The following is a 12,977-nucleotide window of genomic DNA, read 5'->3' as shown; positions in this document are numbered from 1 at the left end:
CTATTTGAGATATTCTGCCAGTGCCTCTTCTAAATCTTTGTAGAAAGGGTTTCTCAGGCTCCCACAGGGATTAAGAGTATACTTCAACTTGAATTCTTACCATAATTTTTATATGCATTCACATATTTTTCTGGCTGGCTAGAATCCATCTCATTTATTACTCTAAAAGTGTGTTTTGTTGGTTCCATTAGCTGCTTATACTCCCACTGCCCTCCCTCCCAGGAACACATGCCCAGCTATGTTCCACTGGCCAGCTGGCAGCATCTCGTGGAATGCTCCTTCTGCGAGGATATTGCTCAGCAGAAAACAAATGCAGGGGCTTACCCTTAGCAGGAAGGAATGGGGAATATTTTATTTTGGTTTTACAGGAAGAGACGATGATCCAAAACTTGCTGGATTGCAGCTGTGTGTAGATTTTATAGGTAGGAAGCCCTGTGGGCTTTCTTCTCACTTAAAAATTCAGCAAAACCTACCAAGCTCTAGCTTACCTAGCTGTGTGCCAGAAGAGTGTTTCTAAAGTCCAGAGATCATGGCTTTAGAGCCTGATGACTGACACAACCAGTGTCTGTTCGGTGTTTGAATCAGACCACTTTCTTACTCCTCCCTGGCTCCTTAAGGTGTTCCTGCACCGCAATCCCCCCGAGGCAGAGGTATCCCAGGCACAGGACTGTGCTCCGTATCTGGATTACTGCGTCACTGCTTCGGTGGAAGTGCCTCCATGCCACCTCAGCAGCTGCTCAGGGAAACATCAGCACATGGAGGCTGTTCAGTGTCTGTTACCTGCTGGCAGAAAACCTGGGATGCTTTGATCAGATCCCTGCTGGCTCAGGCAGTGTGGGTGTGCAGGAACAAAGGTGAGCTGACAGCTTTTTCCCAGGAGCAATTTCATGAGGAGCTCACCACTGCAGAAGTAGGTGTAGAGGATGTATTACTTTCTTATTAGATTATTATTCTGTCTGATCAGACAAGATCTGATTAAAAAGATTTTATTCCATCTGATAATGAGAGGAGATCATTCCTTTTTAATTGAATTCCTTTTCAAGCTCTGTGAGTGCTAGTAGGAGAAAAATTCTAGAAGAAAATGAATGGAATTTGTTATCCTTTTACTTAAATATAGAGATATTCTAATTTCAGAGGTGATTTCAGAGGGCAATTCCACTTCTGCCAGGACTCTTCTGAAAATATCTTTAATATGTCCCTCACATTTCATCTTTCAGCCACCTCTATTTGTCAGATAGCAATTGTTGTCTATTTTGGTCCCTCAGATTTTGTTAGTATTCTTCAGAGGTACATTTTAAGCTACTTTTTTTTTGTCTTTTTGTCTGTTTCTCTCTTGCCCTCTCTTAACTTCTTTGTCATTTTAAATAATAAACAAGTAGATAGGTATCAGTTACATTATTCCTTCCTTTCCCATTCTCCCCTGCATTGTTTTGTCTTGAATTTTAATGGCCCAACTTTTACAATTGAACTGTTTCTCTTTTGTAAAACTTAAGATTACATTGGTTCTATTGCCTCAGTTTTGCAGACTTCTAATGGTTCCTTCCTCTATGCGATTCTAATCTTGCTCTAATCCTTCACATGCAGATACTGCAAAAAAATACTGTAAAAAATAAATTTTTACAGTATTTTTTGTAAAATAAAAATTTATTTTGTAAATTATTCTCATATTTATTGCTCCTGTCAGAGGAATCCACCATTAAGGCTGTTCAGGTATTTCAACCAAAAGCCCCTGCTTTGGCACAAAGATTATCTTGTGAGTCAGAAGGCTATGCCCATTCCATGTATACAATATGGATCTTAGAACAAAGCTTTTGTGTTGTGATGGTTGAATGGTAGGAACCTTCTTAAACAGCAGATGACACATCTGTGGGCAGACACCAGGTTGAGTAAGAGTTTTTGTTAATCAAATAAGCTTTAAAGCTGTAAAAATCTGAAAAGTGATTGTAATCACACTGTAACTTCGGTTTAAGGCAATGGTTCTCAAACTTTATACTCTCCAGCTTCCTCCTGCCAGAACTTGCTTGGCAACAAATCAAATAAGTCAAGCATTAAGGTAATCAGTAACAGACTAGCTCAAGTCTAGAAACCAGGAAAAAATCACACTGAACCTTTCTGGTGCTCAGTAAGTTAGTTTTCCCACCCAGAAAAAAAACCCCCAGTATTTCACCAAACAAATGAGAAGGAAAGGAAAACAGACAATGAGAAGATGAACAATGTGCCATATGATATCAAACCACTCTTCTTTAAAGGGGGTAGTAACTACTTAAAAAGGGCTCTTTGTTCAGGTATTCTGAAGAACAACATGCTAAATCCATGTTTTCAGCTGGGATAGATTTAATTTCCATCTTAGTAGCTAATGCAGTGCTGTGTTTTGAATTTAGGATGAAAATAATAATGATGACACACTGTTGGTTTGGGGGTTGCTGAGTAGTGCTTACCCTAAGTCAAGGACTTCTCAGTGTCTCATTCTCTGCCAGGTGCACAAGAAGCTGTGGGGGAGCATGGCCAGGACAGCTGGCCAGAACTGGCCAAAGGGACATTCCACAGCATAGACTACCACACTCAGTGTGGACATAAACTGGAGAGAGCTGGCTGGAAACCCTCTGATTGCTGCTGGGGGACAGGCTGGGCACTGATCAGCAGGTGGTGAGCAATTGTGTTGTGCATTGCTGGTTTTTCTTGGGTTTTATCTCTCTCTCTCCCTCTCTCTCACCCCCTCCTTTTCATCACAATTATTATTTTTATAATCATATTTAGTATTGTTAGTAACATTATTTTATTTTACTTTAATTATTTAACTGTGTTTATCCCAGCCCACAAGTTTGGCATTTTTTCTAATTCACCTCCCCATCCCACGGGGAGAGAAGGGGAGGAAGGTGAGTTAGCAGCTGTGTGGTACTTGGTTGCCAGCTGGGGCTAAACTACACACACACACATGGTAAGTCATTAAATGTGATCATCTGTTCTAAAGCAAAAAGTGGAACATAGGAACATTGCACAGATATATTTTGTCCATCAGCCTAAAATTTTAAAACGTTTTAACTAATCCAGTAGCAATTTCTGCTGATGTTACTCTTCTCAGGGAGTTAGCAGGTAAAATGTCAGGGGAAGGGGGAAATTCGAGATGAAAAAGACTGGCAGATTTCACGTGCCATTTGTTTGAAAATTTATTTCTCCTTGGAAAGGTTCTGTGGGCTAGGGGGAAAGAAAAGTGCCTTCTTACAGATAGGAATGTTTTTAGTGTGACTGTCGAAAGTAGCAGTAGAGCTAAAGCAGGGACGTTCCTGGTGACTTATGTTGCACAGCCTCATTTATGGGACAGGCACTACCAGCCTCTGCCCTGACATTTTGTGCTTTCACATCAGAGTCAAAGGACACTGAGAGAGACACCAGGAGCAGGAGATGAGTCCATGAGTCATCTTGCTGTTCCTCATTGTGGAAAAGCCTCTTTCTGAATTTGTTTCGTCATTTGCTCTGTCCAAGATACACAAGCAGTTACCCGCTTAGGTTAAGTTTTGGAAAGGGACCAGGAATGGATAGTGCAAATAGAAAAACAAAATGTGGAGCTTGTGAAAATTCTTCTTCCAGCTTTTTTCCAGAAGGAAGACTTTTCACCTGCTGGTTTCCATATTGCAACATTTCGGAGGGGGTTTCCACAGATAGAGGATATGAAAATGAGAGAGGAAGAATTGCTACAGGAAGTGGATTTATTAAAAAATATGTTTGTAGCATTTTTTATCACATCTTTGAGTAAATTGTTGTGCTGTGTAAGACTCATCACTGTGTTTGACACTTCTGCAGGCAGAGCATGAAAATAAAGTAGCATGTATTTTATGCTATTTTTTAATATAATAGAAAAGGTTCTACCTTTTCATAGTGGTTTTTTTTTTGGAAGGGGTTTGTTTTTGGTGGGTTTTTTTTTGTTTGTTTGGGTTTTTTTGTTGCTCAATAGATTAATGTAATTTATTTCCATGGAGGTTTAGAACTTACAAGGTGCTCTATGCAGCAGTATGCAGTGTCTTAGAAAGCACAGATCAGTCTTTCCAAATATTTATGAGAATTCATGAATGAAAGAATCATCATGCAAGTCAATGTCCTCTAGTCTATCTCCTGCAGCCTTTCTTCCTCTGACACATTCATCATCCCTGTCCTTGCCTGCCAGGACATAAAAGCAGACAGCTGTTGCTAGCACTACTCTTTTGCTAGCATTGAGGACCTGAGAACCCCCATCACATCTTTCCTTGTCAGAAAGAAAATTACTTCCTCTGGAGCCCAGATTTCCCCTCTTCTGCTGTGTGCAAATCTGCTCACGTGTTTCTACGTGTACCTCGTTGCTCCTTGTGGTTTTCCATAAACAATTGCATACATCTCCTTGAAGCAGGAGAGCTCCTGCAGGCAGGGATGCCATCTCAGTCCCAAGAGAGTCAGAAGCTGCAACTCTTTCATCAAGTACAAGATCAGCATCCTCTTCCTGAGCGATGGCTTTTGTTCTCTGGTTGTCAGTCTAATCAGAAAATCGTTGGCTGATGAACAAGATGTTTCTGTACAATTTCTGTCACCCACTTTGTGTGGCAATACATGGTCTTGACTTATCATGGATTTAATATATGGCTCCTCATTGACAGCTGAAAAGAGTGTAGTAAAGAAGGCATGAAGAAATTGTAGGGTTTTTTTCATGGTCTTTTGTAGCTTTGATTTTTTTAAAATTAATTTTTTCATGATTTCCCAAGGTTTACTTTTGTCTGGTATTAATTCTCTGTGAACAATCATTGCAACAAGTGCTGCCCTCCTGTAGCTTATCTGCAATGTTTTTGCCCATGTGCTTATGGATAAAGCAATTTTCAATTTCTTTCATAATTTTAACCCACATGTAGTTCTGCTCTGTATGCCAGATAGCTGCTCTGTGGCTCATGGTGGCATTCAAAGCTCCAAAATGGAATATATGTGATAAAAGTCAAGGACTGTAGTGTGTTTTTATGTTTTGGGTTGACATAGAAAAAAAAAAAAAGGACAGATAGTTATGACAGTATCTGTTAGTCTTAAGAGTGTCATTGCTTGAGTGCAGAAGAAAAAGAATGGAGGGGGAGTGTGCCTTTGTTTCCTCCTAATGCACCTGTTCCTTCTGCTTCTTTGTAGATAGGGGTTTGTCAATCTGACAACGCCATCAATATGACTTTCTCTGTGAGTAGGCACAAGGAACAGATGAATCAAAAGGAAGACATGAATTAAAACCAGAGGTGTCTCTTGTGCATCACCCTCTGCACTGTTGGGAAGGATATGCTCCAGTTAGATGGAAGCAGGCCACCTGTGGCAGCGGTGTAGCTGTGATAGCAGTGAGCACACTCATTTGTGTGTAATAGCTTTCCATCAAACTAACTTAGGAAGTCAGGGATACAAATGGGATTTTGGTTTTGGTCTGCTTGCCTGCTCTGTTTATGCAGAACTTCATGCAGAGAACAACAACAGAAGATATGCTTAGGGGTTTGATATTCTTTGCTCCAGAATGTCTGAGGATTTTCCCAGTCTTCATTGGATAACATTAAAAATTAATGGGGTGACTAAATGGCTTACAATTTTACATGATCCTTTGATGTGAAAGCAATTATTAATGTCTATAATTATCTCCAGAACTACTTGGGTCTTGCAAACAGCATTCAAATCAACATTTTTAACTGTTTTCAAGGGGATGTCATTATATAATTCATAGTGAGGAATAGTACCCTACGATCTGAGCTCAATATTATTGTCCTTTCAGAATTTATTTCTCAGACCATTCTTCTGAAGAGTGATCATTTTTTAATCTAACCAGTTTTTAAAGTGCATTTAAAGATCTCGGCAGGGGACTAGGTATTGAATAGACCTTATCTCTATCACTTTAATGTGAGTCTTTGATGTAACAACACTGAGATCAATGCTTAATCCATTATCCTCTGAATTAGGAGGACCACATCTACACATTTGCTCTCCCACTGTCTTTTCTGGCCACAGCCTACCCACTGTGGGGGAGAGTGGGAAAGAGAGAAAGCCTTGGTGCAGTGCAAGTTCAGTCCATCCCACCAGAGCTGGTGCTGGTGCATGCAGCCCCATGGCACCCAGGCAGAGCAAGAAGAGAAGGTCCAGTTCCAGCCAGCAGCCAGTGGCTGCCAGACAGCTGTGATGGGCAACACAGCTTCAGCATCACACCAGGAAGTCAAGTCAGTGGGTCAGGATTATTTCAGCAAGGTAAAAAATGTCAGACAGTACACAGCCAAGGACATCAAGACATGATTGATTGAATGGCTGAGGACATGCATGTATTTTCCTTTTTTCTCCCCTGTACTTGCACAACATTTTGCTGGACAGATAGATCACCAGCAGACTCACAAGCAAGGTCAGATGACTCTGATCTTTCCCAGGCAGGTCACCTTGGAAACATTGGTCAGTGAGAATAGGCAGCAACACAGGACATTTCTTCAAGGAACAAATTTTTTATTCAGCCCCAGGAGTACAGTAAGGGAAAAACAGTGTACTTGTTGCACCACCTGCAACTTTGCCAATTTTTCTAAAGGCTTTGGTAGATCCAACTTTAAAATCTCTCCCTTTCTACTTCATCTCTGTGATACTAAACTCTAGGTCTACCTTTGAAAATCATGGACTAATCAAATTATTTTTTGAATAGGATAACTCCAGAAGAAGGCACTGTGACTCCAGAAGAAGCCATCAGACCAGGATTTTCAGATTTTGGGACTTGCTGCTGGACCCTGGACACGTTACACTTTTTAAAAGAGGCAGAAAGGAACCTGAAACCATAGCAGTTTTCAACAAAGTTTTTTTATGCAAATGTCAAGGCAAAAACATTTATTCAGGATTGACAGAGTAGGAATAAGTTTTTCATTCAAAGAAATGTCATCAATCTGAGGTATTAGTAGCATTACTTTGTAAGTGTACCTTATTATCCTCCCAAATCAAGCTTTAATCTGTTTCAATCCAGGATCATAGCAGTTTCTGTAGCAAGGATTTCCAGACTAAAAATTATGGGTACTTATAGGGCTGTGAAGGAGGAAGTGTAGCCTCGTGTGACTCCTAGGAGTCTGGGGTGGGAGAAATCTGGCCTCAAGCTGCTGGGATGCAGCAGACGACTGTGGGGCCTTCAACAGAGGGGTTAGAGACCTTCTGCACTGAGCAGAGCAGGAAGAATTAATCATTAAAAAGAACTTTTAAATCATGAAGATAAAACAGAGATTCCCAAAACAGATGTGATTCCCATAGAATATTATCTATCTAATGGAGAAAAGATATACTTCAGAACAAGTTTGTATACACATACACAAGCATATGCAGAACTGATTAAGCACTGCTCAGTAAGTTTGTTCTGGTTATGTTTTTTTATGTGCGTAAATGGAAAAAATATGGCATCTGATAACAAAATCAACAGACAACTGAAAGTGACCAGACATCAAAGGGTTTTGAAGGCTAATAAAATCTTTCCCCATCCTGGAGAGGGTCTGATCTTTCCCCTCAACTGAATTCCAGATCCAGTTATGAAAGAACAGCAACTTTTTTTGGCTACAATGGACCTAAGAGGTAACAGATCCAGTTCTGATGGGAGAGTGACAAAAGGCAGAAGTTCTGCCCTCATTCACTCTAAATATATAATTATCACAATTCAGAGCTCCTTGTGGATTTGAAATGACACAAGTAAAGACAAAGTTATGATAATAATTAGTTTTCACATAATTTAATTTAATATATACTTTGTATAAATTATACAAAGGGAGGTCGAACCAGATGACCCGCTGTGGTCTCTTCCAATCTGACCTATTTTGTGATTCTATGAATACTTCTCATTTGAGTAGAGTTTATGTCCTTGCTATCTAAAATCACTAGTACAAATATCCTGTAAAGGAATTTATTTTTTTACAGCTCTTCCATTCAGTATCACAATGCCAGAAGAAGTTAGACCTTCAGAGAAGAGAACTTACTGGCCGTAATGGATTGTGGTTACTGAGACACTTCGAGAAAAAAATTGCAAAGGAATGGATACTTGTGCTGTAATTGCTAGAGAAAGACAGCTAAGGAAAATCTTAATGAAGCTTCAGGGCATGACTCTTAGGTCAAGACTAGAGTAAGACTCAAGTGTGTCTGCCTTCTAGAGAGAAGGTAAAAAAGAATAGTTTGTGAAAGAGGAATCTTACTGGCCTGCAAAAGCCAAACAATGCTGTAGACCTATACAGGCACGCCATAAACTCACCAGTCTTCCTAGCTCAGGAAAATCCCAACACAATTTTGTTTCTCTCAAAAGCCAGTATTGACACACTGCAGCTGGACTTCCTTGTAGCTCACACTTCAGTGGGCTATTCCTGCTATGAAGCACAACATATCCAGGCAGCACATTGTTGTTAAAGCTAAAAAAACCTCGTTGTATAGGAGTAGTTTATGGTCTTTATCAAGGTCGTAGTTTTGGATGTAGTATACTCTGAACACATGATGAGGCATAAAGCAGACTAATGTTACCAAGATGAAGAAGAAACTCTTCGCCTGAGCCCTGAATTCCACGTGAGAGTTAATGTCAGGCCAGTATTTCATGGCTATTCTATAGATCACAGTCAGCTGGATTCCGGTGAGCACAGCACACGCTGCCACCAAAATCCCAGCCAGGCAGTAGTTCATGATCACCATGTGAGCCTCCTGCAGCTCCCTGTGGAACTGGAAGCACTCGCAGGAGCGGTAAGTCTTCGAGGTGCCGTAGTAGGAGAGGAGAACAGGCGTGACCACCAGCGCTCCCAGCAGCCAGACAGCCCCCACCCAGGCCGCGGTGTAGCACTTGCAAAACTCCAGGCGGAGGAGGCGCGCTACGATGATGGCCGCGTAAAAGGCGAAGGTGGCGTACATGTGCAGGTAGATGATGGCGCTCGCCAGCCTGCAGGCGAACCTCCCGAATTTCCACTCCCCCAAAATATAGTAGCTGAGGCGGAAGGGGATGCTGAGGAGCATGAAGCTGTGCAGCACCAGGAGGCTGATGATCATGATGGTCATCACAGATTGGGATCTCCTTTGAAACAACTGCTGGGACATCATGATGACCCCAACGGTGCCGCCAGCCAGGTTAATGATGTACAGGACTATCAGAACAGCGTGGAGCTTCTCTGAGGAGTCCAGCACAGTGCCATTGGAGGAATGGTTCTGTTGGGTTATGCAGCTGTTAAGCATCCTCATAAGTTCCTCTTTTGAAGGTTGCTGAAAAGGAAAAATAGGAGCAAAACATTTTTCTTTGTTATTTCCTTTATTGTTAACTGGAATATCACAGGTTCCTAAAGAGAAACTACTGAATTGCATCTGAAATTATGTTATCCCATGAAGTTTACAGTCTTATAACTGTTGTGATCCTGCATATGACAGCAGTAACCTGTGCCTCTCAAGGTTAAAACTACCTTTTGCATAATTATGAATGAGATTTTGATTTACTAAACTGCTTTCCAGGATTTTTTAAAAAATTACTTGCCTCTAGATTCAGCCATTTTTTTATAATGAAGACACTGTTTGTAAATTGTGCAAGTTTTATCTGCACTCATATTATCAAGCTTAAATTGATGGTGGAAAAATACTGAAACATGAAGATGTCATACCTATCACATGTGGATACTCTGTGATGACACCTTATCCATCTTTTTAGCATCTTGTTGGATGGGCACAAAATACACATAGGTAGCAGCGGTTTGTTTCTAGATACACAGAGGAAATTGAAAATAAAGGTTTGCAGATGAAAATTCAATTTCTTCTTGCTTCATCTGCAGGTATTTTTTGCTACAGAATTTTACCTGAGTTACTCTACTATGAAAAGTGATGAAAAGGTGAAAATTAATTTGGGAATAGTCTGCTAAAAGATATAATTCTTTTGGCAGTTGTTGAACATGGCCACATACAGCTACATTCTTATTTAGACTTAACTCAAAATGAGGACTTGTATACAGATTTATGTACAAATAGACAAGCATAGCTCACGGGGTAGATAGATACTTTGCTAATGAAATTTATCCTTACCTTGGATAGAGTTTTGAAAGAACAAAGTAAGAACTAAAATTTATCTCTTAAAAAAGCAGCACCTTCTCTGTCTAATTCCTTTGAAGTTTGAAATCAGTAAGCTTGTTTTAATTGGCAGTTCTTAATTCTTTGCACTCATCTGTAAAGTGATAGACTGCAACTGCAAAACATTTTCAGAGAAACTTATTTATGAAGCATCAGGCAAAACATCTTTAAAAAGCCAAGATCGATATAAACCTTTCTGTTCACCTGCTTTTAAAATTCATGACCCTAAAGTGTTTAAATGTTTAAAATTGTTTACCTGCCTAATATTCCCAAGACAAGCACAAGAAATTTCCCAGAAACTTTGCTACACCAAAAGTTTTACAAACCAATTCATTTTCCAATGTATATTGTTAATATTTCAAATTGGCTTTGAAAATGTACAAGATTTAGTTGTTCTAGACAGCATAATTACACTTTAATTACAGCACTTTATATCACTTTGAAATAGCTTGCAATTTTTTTTGCTATTTATAGCAATAAAATATTTGAATTTTACCTTATAATCTCTTCTTTTTGTGACTCCACCCTGAAATGTGTCATTTCATGCAGCTGTAGCATATGCATACACAAGCAGAGTGAAAAAGACAGCCTTTGACCCGTCTGACCAAGGACTGAGAGTTTTCTCAGCCCACACACAGGAAGGAACAAGCCTTCCTTTTGCTCCTCTGTGATAACAATCTCATATGTGTGATGTCTAACGCTCTTTTCATCATGCAGGGAGAACCACAGAAAAGTTGCTGAGCTGCCAGAGACTATCATTGTGCTGGGACATGTAGAACAGATCAAGTCAGGACTTCCCCTGACCACAATTTGGTTTGTCTTAAAGCTCAGGCAGACAGTGATTCCCTGAGCCATACAACTCTACAAGGTACCAGGTTTTGCTGCTAAACAAGTGAGAAGTGCCACTGATCAAGGAAAGAAATGTGCACCTGAGCAAAGGATTTTTTTCCTTATACATCCACTTTCCCCCTTAACTTGCTTTGTGTTTAATAATTAAGCTAAATGTTCCAGAATAACAAAGTGTTTAGCAGAGTTAACAGGGGATTTCACTCTAACATGTTATTAGACTGTCAAGAATTCAGAGGTGATTTCTCACTGTTTAAATATGATATATAAAACAAGCTGTAGGCATATATGAAAAGCAACTTAAGAGTTCCTGCTTTAAAAAAAAATAAAAAAAGACATAGAGAAGCCAGTGGGCTTTGAAAATTATTCTTGAACCAAAGGCATGAATGCAGACCCCAAAACATATCATTAGTACATGGCAGCTCACTAAAAAGAGGAAGAATTTGAGTCATATCTCTTGTAGAGACATTAAAAAGCATATTCTTGCCCAAAATTAAACAGAAAAATGTTAGTCCTGTTTATTTTTCTACTAAAGTTCTAGACTTCAATTGGAGTCATCCCTACTCAAACATGATAGGCAACACATAAGGTTTTGTGAGCAAACAATAGCATAAAAACAATATTGCAGCAGGGTTGAACTAGCATTGCCCCTGCCATCAGTCAGCCCCCTTCTGCTGCGGATGAGAGGATGGTTCCCTTTGAGAGGCACGTCTCCTGCTAAGAACAGTGTTAGGAAGATCAAGATGTGAAAGAGAGCTACCAGAACGAAATAAATACAAAAACTTAAAAAATAAAAAGTTGAGAAGAGAAACAGGAAAGTCTGTGAGGGTGAGCAAGGATGTGGGAACAGCAGTCTGTGAGACATTCTCAGGATAAATCCTGAAAGCTTTGAGAGAGCAGTTACCATTTCATTCAGACCAGGATTCAGAACAGCAGGGATGCCCATTTTGGACAGTGCATATATTTGTGGGCTTGAAGTAAAAGAAACGTGTGGTTGTTCCATCAGAGCACTGATGGAGAGCAGCTACCTGGATAATGGTACTCACCAGCTGTGGTTCCAGCATCACCTAATCCCACATAAGGACAGGCTGCTGCCTGACATTGTAGTGATGGTGGTTGAATGGCAAAATGATAGCTGGGTCTGCAGAAATGTGCAGCAAAGTAGTGAACAGCCTGGATGTCAGACACTGGTGGTTTCCATGTGTTAGAAAGATCATGAAACCACAGCCACAGCCTCTGGGTCAAGCAGAGAAATGGCTGCTGCCTTGTCCACAGAGCTTGAAGGAATCCATAAACCTTGAACCACCATGTGAAATCAGAAGAGACGTGAAGAAATTGCATTCCTCAAGTAGCTGTTTTGTGACAGCCAGTACTCCAGCCAGAGCTGAATCAGACTCTGAGATCAGGAGCTTGGTGCACTCTGTTACCTTCTTGAGTCCAGTCTAAGCTCTTTGGATGTAAAATCAGGCCAAAACCCAGCAAAGATGTTGCACAGATAATTCTCTTGTCACCTTGGGGACAGTGCTGTTGGCTGGCACCAAAACTGCTGAAGGTCAGAAACTGAACTTCTCCACTGATGTTTTCATATCTCTCAATCTCTTTTTCCTTGAAACATTCCTTGAAACTTGTATGCTAATGCCGTTCAATGTGTAACCTTGTATCTTCATGTTCTTCTGTTAAATAAATCAAAAATAATTTAAAAATCAGGCAACTCAGCCCTGTAATCTAGGTTTAGGTTAGCCTTTATTTGAGTACAAGATAAAAATTTAGTCAGTACACAGCGTGCCTTGACCAGTGGTGAGAATAAAGATTGAAAGAGGAATGTGTTTATACACAGCAGAGATTCAGGTCAAGAGTAGAATTACACATAGATTTTAAGTAAGGAAGGGACTGGGCGTATCTGGTTCAGCACTGGGGTAAACAGAAGGCAAAGAAGAAGAGTGGAGATTTCAACTACCGAACTGGAAAAATGAAACAGAAGAAAAGGAAGAAGAAGCAGCAGTTGAGAGAAAAGAAACAAGGCCTGTTGTGTGTTTGGAGATGGGACGAATCTCTGTAGAAGTGTC

General features: G+C 40.2%; 1 protein-coding gene and 1 long non-coding RNA gene across 3 annotated transcripts; one reads left to right on the top strand and one right to left on the bottom strand.

The window, feature by feature from the left end:
• The first annotated feature begins 2,497 nt into the window (after positions 1 to 2,497).
• On the top strand, positions 2,498 to 8,062 carry LOC135287953 (uncharacterized). The gene is made up of 3 exons (XR_010351372.1): positions 2,498 to 2,646; positions 6,659 to 7,563; positions 7,903 to 8,062. It is a non-coding gene; the product is annotated as an uncharacterized LOC135287953 (long non-coding RNA).
• A 253-nt stretch (positions 8,063 to 8,315) lies between these two features.
• Positions 8,316 to 12,733, bottom strand: LOC135287944 (probable G-protein coupled receptor 141). 2 transcript variants are annotated; one of them, XM_064401203.1, is made up of 3 exons: positions 12,339 to 12,733; positions 11,958 to 12,207; positions 8,316 to 9,216 (listed from the first exon to the last, which is right to left on the bottom strand). In XM_064401203.1, exons 2-3 carry the CDS (start codon positions 11,973 to 11,975, stop codon positions 8,326 to 8,328), a joined length of 909 nt encoding a protein of 302 aa, XP_064257273.1. In that variant the 5' UTR covers positions 11,976 to 12,207; positions 12,339 to 12,733; the 3' UTR covers positions 8,316 to 8,325. The 2 variants fall into 2 exon arrangements, with proteins under 2 accessions (XP_064257273.1, XP_064257282.1); XM_064401212.1 differs by lacking the exons at positions 11,958 to 12,207; positions 12,339 to 12,733 and adding an exon at positions 10,562 to 10,692.
• Between the last annotated feature and the right edge of the window lie 244 nt (positions 12,734 to 12,977).

This window comes from Passer domesticus, chromosome 1, assembly GCF_036417665.1.
Source record: "Passer domesticus isolate bPasDom1 chromosome 1, bPasDom1.hap1, whole genome shotgun sequence".
Taxonomy (NCBI): Eukaryota; Metazoa; Chordata; class Aves; order Passeriformes; family Passeridae; genus Passer; species Passer domesticus.
The sequence above is the reverse complement of the archived record's forward strand: the minus strand, read 5'-3'. Positions and strand labels throughout refer to the sequence as shown.